Here is a 20,938-nt window from a genome sequence, read left to right as displayed (position 1 = left end):
CTGGCCCATCCTTCTAGAATCCATATGTCACAGGCAGAGCATTCCCCCAACTATCAACTGATAAAACAGTTTCCATGCTCCTTTGGACCAGTTTGACACTCGCAGCTCCTGGACCACCACTTTGTCGATGATCTCAGGGGACTTGTTAGGGAGGTTTCCTAAAGTCCACTTGAGAGGAGACTTCATACTATCTTTTGGCGTACAAGAGTTGGGGAGAATTCTCAAAGTGCCAGTTCCTCCTACCGTAAAGCCCTCTAGCTCTTTTGCTAAACTTCGGGAATTTGAACCTTTTAATTCTGTTTGTTTTCTGTATTTATTTTCTTTGGTTATGGAGTTTTAAACAACTCCATAGGCATCTTTTTTTATTTGTGTCGCACAGCACCCTGACACAGGGAAGCCTTTTAGGCTCTCCCAATGTTTAAACACCTTCTCTGGGATGAACTACTGTTTCCCAGAAGAAGTAAAGTGAAATGGACTTGACTAGTCTTTTCAAATTCCTAGACCCAGCGCATGCTATTTTACAATAGAGGGCTGCAGGGGTTACCTAGTATCCCCTATGTCTAGAAACTCATGTAGCTGTCAAATGCTAGCCTTTTCTATCAAAATGGCAGTGGTTTTACAACAAACTACCATGATTATTCCCGACAGCGAACACCGGTAGCTAAAAATCACAGGAGCCATGTTTTTCAAGATGGCGTCTGAGCCCCCTTTGTTTAAACAGGTCCCGGTCTTACTTTTTTCACCATTTCTTTTTGGAAAGGTCCTTCTAGAGTGTCTCTTCGCGTCATACCAGGTTTGGTCCGTTTGTTCCTGCGCTTTTGACGGGCTTCAGGACTGAAGACCGCCTCTAACGCCAGAGTATCTGGGGTGGGCAGGAAGTGAGGAAGGTGCCCGAAACTCCCTGTGCTTATTCTCCTAGGAGACCCGAATGCACTCTGGCGTGATTGGCTGGCTGACTGTCGGGCAAGGACACCCACCCTGTTGGGTGAGTGGCAGCTAGGCTGGAATGAATGGGAGAAAACTGGATAGAAGGAGAGTCTCTTGGCTTGGAAGGCAGTCGACCACTGGAACGAAAGAACCGAAGACTAGCTGGAAGAGGACGGCTGCTGCAACTCCTGGACCGTTGGTTTGCCTGGTGAAGCCCTGCTGCAGGTCCGAATTGCCAAGTTCATCTCGACAAAGAAGCCCTTCAAGGACGACTTCTCCATTTGAATTGGTGGGACCAATCAACTCATAAGCCACCCCGACACCATTCTCGGGGCTGGTTGTATTTTCCTCCAGCGTGCTGCAGGAAACCGAATGACCAGGCAGAAGGACACTAGTTGTTCTTGATGACAGCTACCGCAATCGAAGATTTCCCAGTTTACCAGCTTTGTGACCAGTACCCGTGCAGTGCAGGAGTCCCCCGACATCCTCCATCTTGTCCCCACGACTGAGGCTCAGGAACAGCGAGATCTACAGGAACCTGCCAGGAACAGAAGTCTTCAGCTGCAGCTTTTTCTTCAAAATAAGGTACTGTGAAAACCTGACAGAACTTACCTCTCACTGTGAATGTGAGTGAAACTTTGGCAACTTGCAGGCCTAGTCAGCTTGTGGCCCGACATATGAACCTTTCTTCTATGAACTACTTCTGAGAACCGTGGAAAAGACTTTTCCGTTTAACTACCAGAACCGTTTTTACTTATACAAGACTCGTACATTGACTTTGGCTTACTTTGCATTGAATCAACTCCTCTGGTGAACTCAAACTATTTGCCCTGTTTAAGAGTTAACTGTACTATTTGTTTTATTATCATGCCTTTTTGCTCCTACTTCAAATGCTCTGCCATTTTGCTCCTACTTCAAAGTAGTTTAAATGTCACAGAACTGAATAGTGTGAAGTACTGTAGTATATTTTTGTGATATATTGATTGCCTCCTTTTAGTGAATATTTTCTAACTGGCTGTGTAATAAATTAAGTTGTTTTACCAAGAAACCTTTAGTATAAGTGTCTATTTGTATTTGAATACTTATGATTGTAGACCTCTATAACATCCTTGCAGCTCACATTCCTTCTTGAGATAAGTCTGGCTTATCAGCTCGCTACCAAATACTGTGTGCTACAGACTTATACCAAAGGTTGATTTTTGCTTACACCTGTAGTCAGTTGTGTGTAGTGGTTCCAGAGGGTACTGCATGCAAACTTTGCCCAACAGGTCCCCAACTCTTAAAATAAGTCTGTACTGCCCAAAGGATCTTGGTAGAATGGCAGAGCGGCCAGGCTTATCTTGGGAGGAAGATCTGAGCTGTAGGTAAGTACACTGAACCTAGTAAATGCAATAGTCCAAAGAAACTCTTAAACCGTAAATGTTATATTAAAAATATACATTTATTATTTACACAAAGAAGGTAGATAAAGACTTATTTCACTAACCAACACACACAGGAATTGTTAACACTTTTCAGAGGTGATTACTTAATAGTAGTTGCTCACGGTTACAATTGTTAGAGTATGACACTAATGGCAGTTCTACCGTATTATCAGTACTACCGAACACTTGCCTTACTTTACAGATAAACGGTAGTTGTATTTAGTTAGCAAAATAACAAGGGTCTTTTGGAAGGAAAAAGGTTGGTTATACACACAGCAACAAATCTTAACGCTCTAGAGACACTTTGGAGCTTCTAACACTTTTAAAGTCCAATCTGTAACTATATACAAAGGTCAGTGTGGGAGTGGAGCCAAAGTCTTAAAGTAGCAGAAATTAATAGTTTTTCACTGTAGAGACTAACGTACTTAGTCCATAGTCCTCTTTCCTCCATACTGAATGGGCGTCCCTTGCGAGGGACCGGAGACTGAACCTTTTTCACACTAAAAATCTTCTTTCCACTTTAAAGTTAGAGGCGCGGGGGGCACAGCCCTAGGAGCATGCGCTCACCTGACCTTGCCTACCGGCACCCCTCTTCAGTCCCCATTGACGCATCAACAATATTTAGCATTGCCTAATGACACCAGTATTATAGGGGGGAGGATGGTGGGACGTATGGAGGAAAGGGAACTATGGACTAAGAGTATGTTGGTCACTGTGGTGAGTAACTATTAATTACTCTTACGTTCCGTCCCCTTTCCTCCATACTATGTGCGATTACAACTGAATGTAGCCCCGGGGTTGAGAAGAGACCCTCCTTAAGCAAACGGGTTTCTTAGAACCGCCTATCCAAAAGCTGCATCTGATCTGGAGGCGTCGTCCAAACAGTAGTTTGTTTGTTTTAATATTTGTAATGCGCACCAGTCCGGGGGGGGGGTATCGGGGCGCAGAAGGAATCAAAATGGATGTTCAGCTTAGGTTACATTTCTTTGTGGTCACAGATACAGACATTTTATACAAGATTAAATTATAGCAATTTAGACAATATAATGGGATTGGTAAGAGACAATTTAAACAAAGTAGGTCTGAAGTATGAACATAAAAATGCATGGTGTGTACATTTAATACAAATAACGCAGCAGTGTGAGGTGGACAAAATATAGGGCGTGAGGAGGCTGTGAAGGCTAGGGAGAGGAAAGACAGTAGGCAGGTAGTAAGGGCAGGTTGGCGGTCAGTTTCCTTGAGTCATTTTCCTTGAACCAGTGGATGAGGTTGGACCTAAAGCGAAGGTAGGGTAGATCTTCTCTCAATGGCAGTGGAAGAGAGTTCAGTATTGGGCGGCTTTAACTGGCAAACTGCTTCCTCCAGTTTTAGTACGTTTAAATCTAGGCACGGTTAGGGTATTGGCGTTGGCAGTTCTAGTGGGGCAGTTGGAGGACTGTCTCGTGAATCTGTCTATAAGGTATTGTGGGGCAGCATTGTGGAGACTTTTATAGGTCAAGGAGGCTGTTTTCAGTAGGATTTTATCTTTAGTGGTGAGCCAGTTATTGTTTGTTCTGATGTCCCGAGATGTGGGCGTTCTTGGGAATACTTAGGGCTGCTCTCAGAGCAATATTTTAAAGAATCTGGATTTTGTTGGTGATGTATTTGTTACTCCCTAAGTATAGGACATTACAATAGTCCAGTTTAGACAAAATAAGGGCTCTTGCTAGGGTGATACAGCTATTGGTTGAGAGGAAGGGTTTAGCTGCTCTGATTAGCTTGCAGGTATAAGCAGAGGATGAGGCCATGGAGTTGACTTGTTATTGAAAGCGAGGGTGGCGTCGAAGTAGAAACCAAGGGGTTTGACTTCCTTAGCTACTGAAATATTGTTGTCATCAATTTTGAAGTTAGTGTAGAAATGGCCAAGTTTGTTAAGGTTGGCAGGGGTGCCAAGGATAAGGAGTTTCGTTTTGTAGTGCCTACAGAAAGCCGAAGGGGTTGCCCAGGTAGCCGCCCTGCTGATGACCTGCCACAGCACATGCTGTTGAAACGCGATGGCCGTGGCTTTGGCTCTGACCAGATAAGCATGCAAATTGGCCGGCACTGGTTTGTGCTGCCCCTCATAGGCCTCCTTGATGGCCGCGACCATCCACCTTGTTTTGGAGGCCTGATAGCCGGGCCTTGAACTACCAAACGTGATTAAGAAAGCATCCGACTTGCGGAAGCCCTTGTTCGTGTCAAGGTAGTATTTTAGCACACGTCCGACATCCAGACGGTGCAAGACCCTCTGAGGCTCATTTTTGGGGTCTGCAAAGAAGGTGGGTAAGACTATTTCGTCGTTCAGATGGGAGAAGGAGGTCAAGAGGCTGAATTTCTCTGACTCTACGAGCGGAGGTGAGGCCTCAGAGCAGCAGTGTCTTTAGGGTGACCAGCTTGATGTCCGTGGATGCCATTTGATCAAACGGTTTGTGTTCCAAGGCACCCATGACTCCATTGGAGTCCCACACAGGGTGTGGCTTCTTTATAGGCGGGTAGAGCCTTTGGAGGCCCTCCAGATGCCATTTAACCACCGGGTTAGCTGAGGAGAAGAGGCCCTCCTAATTTCTGTAGGCTCCTAAGGTTGCCAGATGTGTCCACCTGAGCTCTGGAGTGGGCAAAGTGTGCCGAGAAGGAGAGTACGTCATCCAACGTGCACTTAAAGGGGTCGATCTCCTTGGAGTCGATCCAATGACAGAATCTGTACCATTTGCTCTTATATTGGCTCCTGGTAGCTTTGCTTCTGGCACCCTGGATGGGTTAGCCTGAGATAGGCTGAAGTGTTTGTGTGACCTGCTCAGGAACCATGCTGCGAGGGCTAGCTTGTGATGAGCAGGGTGGAGTACCCTGCTCCCCCTGCTGGGTCAGGAGGGGACCTGGACACAACTGTAGGTGAATGGGGGGGCCTGTCCATAGGCTGAGCAGCTCAGCGAACCACGGTCTCACTGGCCACCAGGGAGCTATCAGAATGATGCTGAGGTGACAAGATTCCTTTATCCTGCAGATCACCCTGTGTACCAGGGGTGTGGGAGGGAAGTGTGCCATCATGTGGTTCCATTGTATCTGGAATGCATTGCCCAGGGAGCCCGAGCCCTGTCCCTGCCAAGAGGCGAACTGCTGGCATTTCCTGTTGTCCCGGGAGGCAAACGGATCCACTTGGGGTTGCCCCTACCTGAGGAAGATCTCCTTCAGCACCAGGTCGTTCAATTGCCACCCATAATTGTCCACCCCCTGTCTGCTGAACCTGCCTCCAGGTTGGATTCCCCCGGGGGTTGGACAGCAGTGAGTTTGATGTTGTTCTCCAGAGCCCATTCCCACATGCTGACAGCTAGGTTGACAGCGGAGGGGATCTGGTACCCCCCTGCTTGTTGATCTAATACATGCTGTTGGAGTTGTCTGTCTGGATAAGTACTGTCTTGCCCTCTGTCAGAGGGAGGAAGGCCTTGAGGGCCAGCCATACGGCCTTGTATTCTAGACAGTTGATGTCCTGTTCCTACCGAATCCAGACTCCATGGACGCTGCGACTGTCCAGCATGGCTCCCCAACCTTCTAGGGAGGAGTCCGTAGTGACGGTGACCTGCAGGAGAGGCTGCCGGAAGGGCTTGCCCTGCCGCAGGTTGCAATCCGTAGACCACCCGGTGAGGTCCGGGTAGAGAGATGTAGGAATGTCGACCGGCTCTGCGTTTTAGCCCCTCTCCTGATTCCACAAGGCTGCAAAGTGCAGCTGTAATCTCATCTTGAGTCTTGTGTGGGGTACGGCCAACAGGCCCACCGCCATAATACCCAGCAGGTGTTGGAAACACCAGGCTGAGGTCACTGTCCTGGAGAGGAAGTCGGTAGTGGCTCTCTTGATAGCTGTGATCTTGTCCTCCGAGGGAAAGACTCTCTCTGAGCCGGTGTCCCAGATGAGGCCCAGGAAGGTCAGGCTCTGCCTGGGTTGCAGCTGAGATTGATCATGAACCCTAGTTCGTGGAGTGTGCTCATAAGTGCAGAGGAGGTGTGGAGAATGCCATCCTGAGTTGAAGCCTGGACGAGCCAGTCCAAGTATGGGTACAAGTGGTGGCCCTGTGCCCTGAGGAGGGCTGCCACTTCATTAATTAACCTGGTAAATACCCTGGTGGCTGAGTTGAGGCCAAAGGGTAGCACCTTGTATTGGAAATAGTACACGAAAGAATAAGGATGTCCCGATTTGCTATTGTGGATTTTTGGGGACAGTAAACAGTATTCAAACAAAAAGAAAGGGAAAAGCCACATATATACATCAAGTTATTTGGAGGTGTTAGTCGTAAGTGTTTAGAGAAGACCAGTACTAATGCTCAAAAATTGAGTCCTCATAAAAGAGGGCAAGCAAGAGAAATACAGATGTCAAAATTATGAGAATTTATTTTCAACATAGAAATTATTTCAAACATTCATAGGTTTGTAAAAAAAGATAAGTTGAGGTGAATATAAAAAATAAAAACATTGTTGAACTGTTGAACAAAAACCACATTGAAGAAATCACATGAACTGGTTGTGTGGTAAGAACAATATAGAAAAAAGTCGGAATAATTACATATTTTTATCTACCACTAGTATGTACCAACATTTCCCCATGTAAGTGGTTACATAGATGGGTAAAGGATAATGTGGGTGTATGATCAGATTCTGATCATATCTGGTTGTGTAAAACTTTGCCAAATTTGCCTTGTATTGGAAATGGCAGCCCATGATCCTGAACCGTAGAAAGGACCGATATGGCTGCCAAATGTAGACGTGTAGATAGGCATCCTTCAGATCCAGGGAGCACATCCAGTCTCCCCTGTTCAGTGTCTCCGCAATCAGTGCTGGCGTAACCATCTTGAATTTTTGTAGAGGAAGGGAGAGGTTGAGGGTGGAAAGGTCCAACGCAACTCTCAGGCCAGCCTGGTTCTTATTCTGTATGGCGCAAATCCTGGAATAGAAGCCCAATCCTCGCTGGGAGGCTGGGACTTCCTCCTCTGGCTGGCTCTCTACGAGCAAGCGGATCGCCACCAACAGAGTTGCTGTCCCAATCTGTGTGAGAGGAGGGGAAGAGGGATGAGAGGAAGGCACCGGTAGGCAGTACCCCGTGGATACTACTGAGAGGATCCAGGGGTCCAAAAACCTTTGGCGCCAAAATTGCACGTGGAAGGCAAGACCCCCCCCTCTCCCAACTGAAGGCACGTGGACCCAAACGGGTGTGTCATGCCTTCTTTACCTCCGAGGTTGTTGCAGAGGAGGGGGATTGGGAAAAGCCCTTGCAACCTGTAATTCCCCCACCCTTTGTTGTTTCCTCCGGTGCTGACTCAAGGAGCGGTTAGGTTGTCTGGACCTCCGTTCTTGGAAGCCCCGGAACCCTCAAGATGTCTGTCCCTTATCAGAACGTTGATGTGACTGGGTGTACACCTTGAGCGTGTCCTTCGCAAGGATAGACAGACATTGCGGTTTGCAAGCCGTTCTTCTTTTTATCTAATTCTTCATCCGTGGTGGAGTTGAAGAGGTCACTACACTTGAATGGAAGGTCCAATATGCGTTCCTGGATGTCAAGGTTAAACTTCGTAGCCTGAAGCCCAGCCAGAGGTATCAATATGGGCCACCATGGACTCCGTTATGTCCTGCGCTACAAGCCTGGCTTTTCCTAATCCCGCCTTGAAGCAAGCTTGGCTGTGTGCTGGAAGTTCCGGGAGGAAGTCCGCAATTTCCCACCTGAGCCTTTGGTTAATGGCTGCCAGCATGGCATCAGCATTGGCTTGACGCAGGTCCAAGGAGGCGTTGGAGTACAGCTTTTTCCTGTACGCCTCCAAGAGCTTCTCCTCCTTGCCTAGATGTGTCGAGTACGAGGAAGCCGAGGACGACAGAGGCTTAGAGTAGAGAGACGCTGCAGCAATCACTGAAGAGTACAGTTGAGGATGCGCCGAAAGCAAGAGTGTTTACCCCTCTATCTGCCTATACTTGGCGTTGAAGCGCCGATTGACAGGCTGGGTCCAACTGCTGCTTGAGCCACCCCTTTTTGACCAGGTCGACGACGTCCTTCTGCATCGGCATCCCCATCTTCGTATTGGGTCTTAGGGTGAGGACGTCTGCCAAGACCCCGTCTTCGGGCTGTTCAACCTCTGGCTGAGGAAGGCCCAAATACTCTGCCAGGGCATCCAGGCGTTTGTGGAAGGCCTTGGCTGAAGATGGCGTGTCGGGGTCCTCCTCCTCCTCGTCTGTGTCCACCGGAGTGCTCTTTGGATCTGGATCGGGTGGAGGGGTACTGGGTGCTGTGGGCTGCAGTGTGGAGACCGGAGCCAGTGGCTGCTGCGGGGGCGGTTGTGGAACTGCTTGCGGGGGTGCCGGAGTCGGAGGAGCCGGCAGGGGCAGCACGGTCTGTGCTGGGGCCTGAGGAACCAGAGCCAATGTAGGAATGACTAGGAGGGCCGGGTGGAGCATGTCCCTGATAGTATCCCGAAGGGTGGCCCCCATCTGGGTGTTTCGCATCAGTGCTAGGAACCTTTCGAAGAACCTGTCTTCGGAGGCTAAAAAGGTGGCAGGTGATATTGACGCAGTGACTGCGGGCTGCTGGAGCCGGGTAACGCTCTGTCTGAGTTGCAGGGGAAACCTGCTCTGCTGATGGATAAACTGTAGGCCATGTACCTGATTGACACAAGTCCCACCTTGTGACTAGTTCTTCCACGCGCTCTGCTAGAGGGGGTATCGGACGAGCGGCCATCTTGTCTGGCGCGGCGGCCATTTTGTCGAGCTACGTGCCAAAGTCGTGGTGTCTGGCTCATCGGACCCAGCCCCACCCAAGACGCTTGGTGTTGGAACATAAGGCTTATACCACACCTCACGCCTTGACCTGGAAGGTGTATTGCCCTCGGCTGGACTGCCAGTAGTGCTTCGTGAAGGCACCCTCTCGGACAAGATGCTGGTAGTAGGGTGTTGCCCCTCGGGACTAACCCAGGTAAAAACCTTGCAGTCCCTCAGCACTGGCACCCGGAAGGATCAAGAGACCCCTCAGCCGTGAGGTCGGTAGCTGGACTAGCCTCTGTACGTGTGCTAGTATGAGTATCCGAGAGGTTCCTTCCAGCCGGGCGCAACCTTGGAAGGAAGTCGCCCTTAAAGGGTGCAATGGTAAATAAAGGCCTTGCCTTTGGCCTCGAGCGATGTTTGACGAAGTCCTTTAGGTCCTCCGGAGGTGACTTCTGGAAGAGCTCCCTCCACCTAGCTTGCCTGTTCTTCAGTGCAAATGGAGTCAGCGCATCGCACGCAGAACAACCTTCCCAGTCGTGGTCAGGGCCAGGGCGGCGGAGGCAAAGAACATGGGTGTCGGACGTTGGGAAGAGACCCTCGCAGGCTGGACACCTGCTGAAGGAGACATGCGCCGCGGAGGAGCGTGGCGTCGGAGGACCAAGTACCTTATCAAAAAGATAAAAGAATATCCGGGGAAGAGCACATGCCTGAAGCCAAACCCAGGAGCGCTGGTGAATTCGCCCTGTTCCCGTCGACGTGGAAAAGGGGACTGAGTAGCACCAGTGGGCGGAGTCAGGCAAGCGCATGCTCCCAGGGCTGCAACCCCGCACCTCTAAATTTAAAAGGGAAGAAGATTTTTCTGGTGAAAAAGGTTGTATCCCGTCGCTTGCAAGGGACGCCCATACAGTATGGAGGAAAGGGGACGGGGCGTAAGAGTCTTAAGTAAAGTTCCTCAGGATACTTTTAGTCACTAGAATAAGGTGCTCAATAATATAACACAAGTTAGGGGGACCCTACAAAAGGACTCGGTAGAGGGACACAAGCTGGCAACCCAGACACCTTCACGTACTCCAGTTACACTTCAGCGACTCTTCGGTTTAAGGTACGCTCTACCTTTAGCCCCACAGTACCTTTGGTTAGTAGAAATTACTGTAGCTGGATTCTCCTGTGTGCGGCAGTGACTGATCCGGATGTCGGATTCCTCGGTCTGGTGACGAAAGGAAGAACTCAAAAGGGATGTCTCAGCAGCAGTCTCGAGAGGGGAACCATGGCACAGATTTCTTCGGTCTCCCTTGTCGGTCTGCAGTCAGCTCCAACAAAGGACATTATTTGCCCAGTTGATCTGCGATTCTGCAGTCCTGCCCTCTGGTGAAACGACTTAGATGATTGGGATCGTGCCTCTGGAGGACCAACTGGAGCTCACCAAAGTTCTGGGCGTATTTGGCCTCACAAAGACGTTGCACTGCAAATGGGTTGGAGTTCTCCTGGTATTCGCTGTCTGTGGCTCTGGAGAGGCACAGCACCTCAGAAGATGGCTTGATTCGTAGTTTCTCAGGACTGATTGCTCCCAGCTGCTAAAAAGGAGTCCTCTACGGATCTCCTCTGTCGATAAGAAAACTGGGTCAGGACAGCAGTGGCCACTTCAGTTACTTGAAGGGTCTGCAGGCGTCTCTTGTCTTCAGCTTCAGATCTTCTGTTCCAGTGGTCGACGTGCCTTTCACCTCAGGAGCCTCACCTTTTATTCGGTTTTCCCCCTCTCACTCATCTGCAAACTCTCTCCTCATTTTACAGAAAGGGGCGGGTGGCTGTCCAGTCAAGACAGCCAGCCCCCCAGTGGTAACTGGTTCCTTTCAGGCACTCTGGCAGACAAAGGGCAGGGGAGTGAAAAGCTCCTCCCCAACTTCCTGCCTTCGCACACACACTGGAGGCTGTGCAGGTACACCCAAGGATTCCTGCCAAAGGCAAAACAGTCAGACCTCCCTCTCCCAGACCCCGTTGTGCATAACCGATACACTGAATACAGTCTGCTGTAGAAAATAACACAATAGTTGGTAGAACACGTCCTCTGCCACCAGCCATAACTGTAGAGTTGTCACTGTGACTAGAATGTCATAGAGAAGGGGGTTACTAGCACTCTACATAAGGTGGTGTGTGTTTATCTCGCTTAAGATAATGTTTTAGGGGGGACACAAAGTATCCCTCTATCCTTAAGAACAGTTAAGGCTAGTGTGAAAGAATCTCAAAGGAGAACCCAAAGGGTCCCCTGCAACGCTGCACTGAAGGTGCTGTATGCCGCAAAAGTTAAAAACGGATGACTTTAAAAAGAGATGGAGGAGAGCAAACTCCATATTAAAGATAAAACGCAGAGAACATAGTTCCAAAAGTCAGAGCAACTAAGAATGAATGAGGGGAAGAATAGAAAGGAAAAGGTCCTGAAGTCCAGCAAAAAGTGCTGGGGATCTCACTAGGAGAGTAGATGAAGCATAAAAATGATCTCCCTAACAGCACTCCAATACACAATGCTTGTGGCAACCAGCCATGGTTATGAAGAAAATGTAGGAAGGTGACCCTCCTGATGGAAATGGGTCTGTTCCACAAGTTGATGATCTTCAAACTCCAAATGTTTAACTCTTGAAGACCACAGGTGCAGCGGAGTAGCCCAGAATGACTTGTGGCTAGCCCACAGGAGGATTCTGGGACTCTTCCAACAACTAGATCCTCGAGCAGAGGTCAAGAAGGGTGGGTTTGATCTAAAAAAAAAAGTGACTTTTTTGCTGCTTTCCTCCCATGGATTTCTATAGGGCACCCTTCCTTTTTTTTGGACTCCTGACCTGACTTTTTGGAGGTAAGTAAAGCCTTCTAATTTACTTTCCTTGTCTTTTTGCTCATTCTTACGAAGAAACTGACTATTCTATAGGACTATCAGACTGAGATACTGTCTTTTAGTCAATTTCCCGGTGTTTGGGAGGGAGGTGGGAGGTTAGGTAAACACAAAGCATGTGTCTCTGTCTCCTCCACAGGGTAACATTGAGAACAAGTCTGTGTATCCTTCCATTCCACTGCTTTTTGGTCATTGTATCTAAAACCTGAAAGATGAGGGCACGTTTTTACTTACCAGTAACTTTTCTGCATCTCTTCTCTTGAACAATCGCCAACAGAAGTACTTTACCTGCATCAGATACATTCTGAAGAGAACCATTGTGACCTTTGGGCACAAGGCCCCACTTCATAGGGATTGGACTTCTGAATCTAGGGCATGTTTCTTTTCAATTGGTTCCATCTTGCTGCGTCACCTGCCTTCTTTAATTCATTTAAGTCATTGAATGCCTTTTAAGAACCTATGGTGACTGTTTATTAGTAAGGGTTGTGCAATAGTATCACCTGCTTGTTTCGTTTTTTTGTCTCTTTGAGGCCTAGAATAAATATAGTGTTTGTATACAGTCCTGTCTAAATTGAATTATTTGCTTCACTATGTGGACTCGTGGACCTGTGACCCACTCACTCTCCTGAGAATAGCCTTGACTGCTATCCATGATTACCTTGATTAGGTTTTGGCTAACCTCCGGGATCCCCCACTATATCTAGGGTGGCCTCCTAAAATCTGTCCACCAGCCCAGATTCTAGAAATCCATCTGAACAGTATGAGTGTGAACTCCTGACCCTAACTCGCTCTCTCCTGACCTTTAGTGATGGAAGCTGAGTTAAGGATCACTACTTAGGCCTGTCCTAGTTTGTTTGGATTGAGTGGATTCTCAATCCAAACTTCATTTAACTTTCCACAACGCTTTATTAATTGTGACCATTGGCACTGTAAATCTTTATAAACCTACCTGAAGAGTGTATACTTTGGACTGGTTGTTAGGCAGGATCCTGTGCAGTTCCCTTGGGGACCACTGCAAGAAGATTAAGACTACAGGAGTAAGCAGTAAACCCAATTGGTAGCAGTCTGTACCACCCAGATTTACCTGGTAGCTGTGGCTGAGCAGTCAAACTTCTCAAGAAGAGTAGGGCAGTATAAAGAGGATACACAATAGGGCTAATAACACATTAAAGCAAGCAAACACTGACCAGAGCTTGGTATCAAAAGTATATAATTATTTAACACACACTTAAGGAAATACACTAGCACTATAAATCAAAGTGAGTTCAAACACAATCAGAAAAGTATACACACCTCCCTTAAGAATTATTAGACAAGTCTAAGTCAAAACACCACTATTTGTAAAAACAGATGCGAGCGCGTAACTTAGATGGCACTCCAATAATTAAGTTCAAGGGAGAGAAAAAGGCAGGTCATGAAAATAGAACAGTTCCCAACACTTTCCTAAGACCAAAACAAGTTGGTGAAGGCAGAGTCTACTGTAGAGCCAAAGTTCATAGGCCAGGCCCACTTTAAATGGAGCAAGGTGAAATGTGACCAAGATCACAGTTTAGAAATGCATTCAAGTCTTTGTGAAAATGTTCAAAAGAGGTTGGGTTGATTCAGAAGGTAAAGTTAGAAGGTCTGGGGGCCAACCCAGTTGGAAAGCCAAGGATTTAAGAGTCACCTTTAGCAAACGGTAGAACGGGAGGCCAGGTGGAACACAGTACCTTTAAAGTTGAGGAAGCTCCAGCGGTGGCAGTTGTTCCTGGCAGCGGGTGCAGTTCGTGGTTTCGACCAGGGGAAGAGAATATCTAGTCGAGGAGGAAACTTGGAGTCGTTGCACTGCCCAGGGAAGAGACCAGCCACGGAGTTCGCTCAGTTAAAAGGCGCGTTCCTTTTATTCGCGGTCACTGTGGTGAAGCTTGGCTATCTGGCCGCTGGGGTGCTTGCACTGGCGATTCGACCAAGAGACGTCCTGGAAGGCGAATGGCAAACTGGTTGATCCCACCAGCTCAGAGGAAAAAGACTTTCAGCAGAAGATCTTCTCTTGTCGTCGGGAAAGTGGTGAGGTCGTTGCAGCAGGGCTCCACCGGTGGTGTCGTCGTTGCAGATGGCTCAGCTTCTCCCCTCTTCAGATTTCTTAGGTCCTGTGACGACTTCTGAAGTTCCAGTCCAGAGAGCCCTGCTTTTATGCAGGAAAAATCCCCATTCAACAGCCTAGCTGTCACTCATACATGCTAAGTGGTGAGCCGGGCGGCTCACCACTGGGCCAATCAGAACAGAGTGCGGCTTGTGTTGCTAAGGCAACGCAGTCCAGGGTGCCAATTCCCCCACCCACACATCTTGTGGAACCCAGACAGAGTGGCACCAGTTGGAGGGCTTCTGTGGAGAAGCCCGACAAAAAGTGGAACAAAGGGCCCGACCTTGGTTGGAGTTACAGAGACGGACACAAACACCATTTTGGAAAAGAGTTCTGGCGAAAAGACCCAACCAGTGATTTTATATTAAATAAATAAACCGGTGGTATCTTTAACATTGCACCAAAAAGTGGTGCGTTTAAAACCAATAGAAAAATCCCATAGGAAATATTCCGGTGGAATATTTCGTGTGGTAACCACTGCCACCAGCCAGAAACTCGACAAGGGGGTACTGGATAGTGCCCCCTTGGAAACAGACCCAGGGGCAATCTAATTAACCCCTTCCAGTACTTCCACAATATTATGGTTTGTACTGGTTCTGTTCACAATTTTGGACTAGTAAAGCCAATGGTGACTCTTCATGCCCTGGAAGACAGTAGTCAGTCCCAGGGTGTGGAGTCTGTTTTGGGGGTCACTATGACACCCCATGTGTTACTGCACTGAGGGTGCTGTGTAACACATACACTAAAACAGATGGTACCCTATGGAGTAAAAGACCCCATAGCCCATAAGCACACAATAAGTCAGACATACCTCAAATCATCCCAAAGAGTGGGAGAAAAAAAGTCTCACTTATCAGGAGAAAAAAACAAACCCCAAAAATCCAGCAAAGCTTCTGGGGGACTCACTAGGTTTGGGAAATTAGCTTTATAAGAGAATTCTCCCTAACACTGGTGACTTTTGAGCACAAGGCCCTAAACCATCTTAGGGTTGGCTTTCAGAAGAATTAGGGGAGCTGGTCTGTGATTATTCTGAAGTGTTGTCTATGTGTGTGCATAGGACTACTTACCTCTGTTGCACTGGGCATTGAATCAAATTCTTTTTTTCTCCTACGGATAAATGTATAGCAGTCCGCATGGGTGGGAGTTTGCGGATAAATAGAACCCTGGAATCATCAGCTTCTATACAAGCCATTGTCTTAGAATGGGACAAATACAGCAGGTCGTCTGTGAGAGAACCAAGTGAGCTTATACTTCTTCTCAACATCTATTGGAACCCTGCAGTGGTTTCCACCAAGGATTTTATGAATAAGGTTGAAACAATCTTAACCGAAGCAACGACTACCCACAGCATGAACCACACACTGATTTTGTGGTGATTTAAAGTCCATCTGCCCGAGTTTAGAAGGAAGACATTGTGTGAACACCTTGCAATCAAGTCATAGCCTACAGCAAAGAAAAGAGGTAGAGCCTGGATGAAACTGGACTCCCGTGACCTGCACAACCTGAATTTTCTGGACACGGTTACCCCGCCTGCGGCAACATGGGAAATACCGGGATACAAAAGTACCATCGATTACATCTTTGCCTCGAAGGAATTATACTCCGTAATGGAGTCATTCGAGGTAATAAAAACCACCAGAAGCGACCATAATTTGCTCACAGCAACCTGGTGCTCTTTCAAAGAGATGCCAATAGAAATGACACCAACTGGAAACAAATACCCAAGGGAACCGACTAAGATTGACGAAAGAAGCCATCTCTTCCATCACGACTGCTTACACCCAAAAGATGGATCCGGAAACAGAAGAGCAAAGTCAAACATTTCTGGAATACCGTCCTTAGTCCCCTACCTGCAATTAAAGCCATTGAACAAAGGTAGACTACATCTTCACCTTCATAAATTTGATGAGGAACTTGGGGCCAGGAAAGCGTTGCAAAAGAAAGCCACAAGGCATGCTCAAAAAAACCCAACTAAGGAAAATATACTTCTTGCATTTGAACAACTAAAGGCTACAAATCGTGGTTGAAAAACCACCGAAGGAAGCTATACCAACATGATGCCGAGACTATGTTGACAGCAGTCTGTGGAAGATCTTCGAAAGATTTTTGGTCCTTAGTTAAAGAATCAACAGCGCCAACAGACACGATTATTTCAAACGGTGTCAGCGAGGAGAAATGGGTAGATCACTTCAGCAATCTATTTAAAACCACAGGAATAGACGAAGTTACAAAAACCGCTGAGTGTGCCTGGTCAATTGCTTTCAACAAATCAACAATCTTGAAAAAGATTAAAAAAATCTAAAAAAACTTAAGAGCCCCAGGGCCAGACGGAATCTCAAATATTCTACTAAAACAAGACCCTGAAATCTGGACAGATCTAATAGTCGAGCTATTCAACAGATGTCTTGAAACAATATCTATCCCGCAATCCTGGAAAACGGCCAATATAGTAGCAATATTCAAAAAGGGCAGGAAGAGCGAACCAAAGAACTATAGGCTGATAGCCCTCCTGGATGTTATAGGGAAGCTATTTGGATCACTAATTCTAGATGATTTGCAAGAATGGCAGAAAGAAGCCAAAACAGCTGATCCGTTCCAAACTGTATTCGAAAAGAGTATGGCAACATCTATCATCATCATGATGATCAGCCTCTTAAAGGCAAAAGCCTGGTAAGGGAAGCTACCAACATTCATAGCTTCCATAGAGTTGGTGCAAGCTTCCGACCGGGTAAATAGAAAAAGATTGTGGAAGAAATTGGAGAGAGCAAAATGCCCCTCTTCCATCATAGCACCAATTATATCCTTACACAGCGAAACTTCGGTGCAAGTTCGACTAAACGCAGCTGGCCAGCTATCAAAATCAATCAAGACTGCAAGAGGAGTCAAGCAGGGCTGCCCGTTGGCCCCTACATTGTTCAAAACCTACATGGCTGATATTGTGGATTTGGAAAATGATACTCTTTCTTTTCCTCCCACAATTGGAGAATCTAAGGTCACAAGACTCCTCTTCGCCGACGACATAATCCTGTTGGACCAAACTGCCATCGGTCTGCAACGCCAACTAGATAGCCTTTTAGCCTATCTAAAAAAGAACAATTTGGCCGTTAATACAAACGAAACGAAGATTATGATCATCAAAGTCAAAAACTTCATCAAAAAAACACCACTGGTTTATAAACTCTGGAAAACTGGAAACTATAGAAAGTTTCACATATCTGGGGGTCAAAAAATGCCACAGTAAAATAGAGATCGCAATGCAGGAACATCTTTTTGCACAAACAAACACTCTTGCTGTCCAAGCCCTTACTCTGGATAGAAAGTACGTCAAATTCTCGTTAACTTCCGGTGATAAACTTTTTCAAAACAAAAGTCACGCCAGCCATAACATATGGAGCTGAGGCGATGTTACAACTTCCAACAACACTATGGGACAAAATAGAGGGCTTGTTCTGGTCGCAAAGTACTGAAACTGCCAAATTCGACATCAATAGCAGTAATCAGACGTGAGCGAAGTTTATCATCGATGAAATACGTGATCAAAAGAAAGTCTCTTGTTTTTGGGGAAAATTCTGAGAACGCCTCGTCCGCGAATCCTGGATATATTATATATGTTAATGTTAAAGGTCATTTGTACCGCGCACTATCACCACCGGAGTGGTCCCCTGGCGCTCTGGCGGCTCTGAAAGAGGGGGGGGATGGTGGGTTAGTGGGTGGAGGCTGGAAAAGTGCAAGATTGCAGTGATGTGCTGTTGGCAGCCTCAGCCCGGTGGTTCCGTCGGCTGGGCCTGGGGTGTATGCGGCCGGTAGTCGTCGTGTGCTGATGTGCGAGTCTATGTGTTTTTTTTGTTTTGTTGTTGCAGTGTAGTGAAGTTCGTGCGGTTTGCTGCGCTAGAGGTTTGTGGTTGTGTTTGGTTTGGAGTTTGAGAGGTGTATGCAGAGAAGGAAATTGTTAATGGTATTCGTTAGTCATCTCTATCCTGGACTGAACCGTGTAATCTTACCCGACGGGATGCTTGTACACCCTGAGCCTTAGGAGGTATGTGCCCGATTTTCCATTCGAGGCCGTTTGAGGATCTAGCTGCCCCCTCCGCCCGCTCCCTTAATAACCTTGCATGCTCCTCCCCCCCTCCACATGACTAGCGCCGCTGCTAGTGTCCATACACCCGGTTGTGTGGTGATTGGTGGTATATTGTCTGTTCCACAGCCTCGTGGGACCTAGTTGTGGCTGTAAGGGCGGTGGGGGATGGTAAGGGTTGGCTGGAGTAGTTGTATCCGTTTCTCTGTGTCTCGCGGGTGGACCCCTGTGTCCAGCGTCAGCCCTGTTGGTGCCCCGGGTACTTCTGTCGGTTCTAGCGGTTTGTCACTGTCCTTTTTTGATGATTCGTTTGTCTTATTGTTGTTTTGGTTTTATTCTCCGGTGTTGAAGAGGTAGGTTTTTAGTAATTTTCTGAATTTAAGGTGGTCTTTGGTGTTCCTTATTAATTTTGGGATGTTGTTCCAGGTTTTCGCGGCTAGGTGGTAGAAAGCGGTGCCTCCGAGTTTCTTCTTGATGTAAGGTTTTTGTTCCAGTCGGATTTCGTTGGTTGACCTGAGTGGTCTCGTTGGCTTGTAGATTGTTATTTTTTTTTGTAGGAATTCAGCTCCTTGTCCGCTGATTGCCCTGTGCGTTATGCACATTGTTTTGAAGATGATACGCTGTTTTACTGGGAGCCAGTGTAGTGTTTTTAGGGCCGGGGTGATGTGGTCTCTTCTGGATAGTTTGAGGAGTAGTCTGGCTGCAGTGTTTTGGATCCGTTGTAGCTTCTTCAGTAGGTATTCCGGTATACCGAGGTAGAGGCTGTTTGCATAGTCGATACTTGACATGATGAGGCCGACGATGGTGAGTGTTTTGTGTGTGAAGGAGAGGAAAGGTAGTATTTTTCTTGCCGTGTGGAGGAGGAAGAAGCATTTCTTGATTGTTGCGTTTATTTGCGGTTCTAAGGTTAGGGTGTTGTCCATCAGGACTCCCAGATTTTTTACTACCTTAGATGGTGATGGTATAGATCCCATTTCCGTTGGCCACGGGATGGCGGTTTCCTTCTCTTGGTCTTTGGATATGATCATGATTTCTGTTTTTCCTGGGTTGATTTTCAGGTTGTTGGCATTCATCCAGTTGAAGACTTCTTTTAGACAGTCGGTTAGGTTCGAATGATCGGCTTGGGTGAGAAATGACATATAGAGAAATGACAAGCGAAAAGACTCTGATGCTGACGTCTTGGTATAAAAACCAACTTGAACTGGCAGAGAAAATCGGGTGCTCTGAGTGGGACATTGAAAGAATTCCAGATAAGATTAAAGGCAGACTGAAAACCCAAGACTAGATTGATACACTAGACAAGGCAAGTGAATGCATATCCCCGTCACATCTGGTATTTAACACCCAGAAAAAAGACAAGGTGAGAACCTACCTAAAGAAATCTCCTAATAAACCTCTACGAACAATCTTTTTAAGGGCACATCTGAAAGTATTAAAGACAAATGAAGTCTTATACTTCCGAAAGCAATCTGAAAACATCTGTCGCCACCGTATAGCAACACAAAGCACCGAGACAGTACGTCATCATCTTCTGCATTGTCCAGGGACAGACAACTTGAGAACCCCTTACCTTCGATCGCATAGACTAAAACACCAACGACAACAGACGAAGTCTGGTAGAACCAAATGATGAGCGGGGACTCTACTTCCTTGACAATCGCGACAGCAACATTTCTGCATGACCTGGACCGAGATGGAAAGGGAACAGAGGACAATCTACATGGCTAGGATAAATTGACACAAATCTGCACCAAGTTTGTAAAAATTGTTAATCGCGATTAAACACAAAAAACAAAAAAAAATAGATTTTATGAGTTGTGTGACATTATTTGCCAAGCATTGCTACCTGCTTAGTGTGTAACTAAGGCCTAATACATTTGTATTTGTATCATACCGGTCTGGTGTTGCGCTCTCTGGACTCATTGTAGCCTTAGACCATTCACACCCTTCCTGAGACTAAGCCTTTAAGCTCTGCTTCCTCGCCTTGTTTGGGTTTGACTAACCTCTGTGTCTCCCCTGTTCGCCATAATAGGGTGGCTTCCCAAAATTCTCCCACCAGGGCTCATTTTGGAAATCTGTCTCAACAGTTCTTCCCGTGGCATGTTTAACATTTTAGAAACTAAAAATACTAAAATGCACCAGCAAAAAACGTGTACAACTTTAATTAGACTATGCATTGTATTAAATCCTGGTTTCTTTGAAATTTGAGGTCTGTATTTTAGTATTCATCTATTGGGATTGCCAGAAATCCTACAATTTTCAAAGTGACATTCCAATTGTTGCAGTGGTTTGAAGGTTTTTGCCTCCAATACTAATGCTGTGTATAAAATGAAAATATTCTGTGTGAAATAGGGACACGTTTTGTGAGTTTGTTTGATTTAGTTCACAAACTCAAATCCATCACATCCATCATTCATTCTAGGCTAATCTGCTGCTGTACATTTCAACGTTACGTTTTTATAATGTTACCAAGCATGCTTGCAGTAAAACATGTTATTCACCGCTACTTAAATACATAAACCTTTTTATATGTCATCAACATAGGAAGGTAGCTGTGTTTAATGGCGATGGACCAGGCGTGATAAAGCAGATAGAAGATTCCTACAGGTGCTTATGGGCTGCTGAGGGTCTCAGATATTTTAGTATAACAAACGGATGTGAGCGATTGCTGATAAACTCTTGTGGTGGAAGGGTCAGATGGTGAAGTACAGTAAGACTTTGATGTGGGAGGTATTAGTGCCTGAAGTAACTGCTTGACA

At 46.7% G+C, this 20,938-nt stretch overlaps 1 protein-coding gene across 7 annotated transcripts in view; it reads left to right on the top strand.

Annotated features, from left to right (window-relative positions):
• Positions 1–20,938, top strand: part of CNOT1 (CCR4-NOT transcription complex subunit 1) — a 2,171,110-nt gene that overhangs the window by 1,672,711 nt on the left and 477,461 nt on the right. For 5 of the 7 annotated variants that reach the window (XM_069654650.1, XM_069654658.1, XM_069654624.1 and 2 more), the window contains one exon: positions 20,724–20,786. The exons of the other annotated variants lie outside the window; for them this stretch is intronic. In XM_069654650.1, coding sequence (XP_069510751.1) covers positions 20,724–20,786 — 63 coding nt within the window. The remainder of the gene's footprint in view (positions 1–20,723; positions 20,787–20,938) is intronic. 7 annotated transcript variants of the gene reach the window in all.

The sequence above is a fragment of the Ambystoma mexicanum genome, chromosome 1p (assembly GCF_040938575.1).
Source record: "Ambystoma mexicanum isolate Mex_15411 chromosome 1p, UKY_AmexF1_1, whole genome shotgun sequence".
Taxonomy (NCBI): domain Eukaryota; kingdom Metazoa; phylum Chordata; class Amphibia; order Caudata; family Ambystomatidae; genus Ambystoma; species Ambystoma mexicanum.
This window is presented reverse-complemented; position numbering and strand designations above follow the sequence as displayed.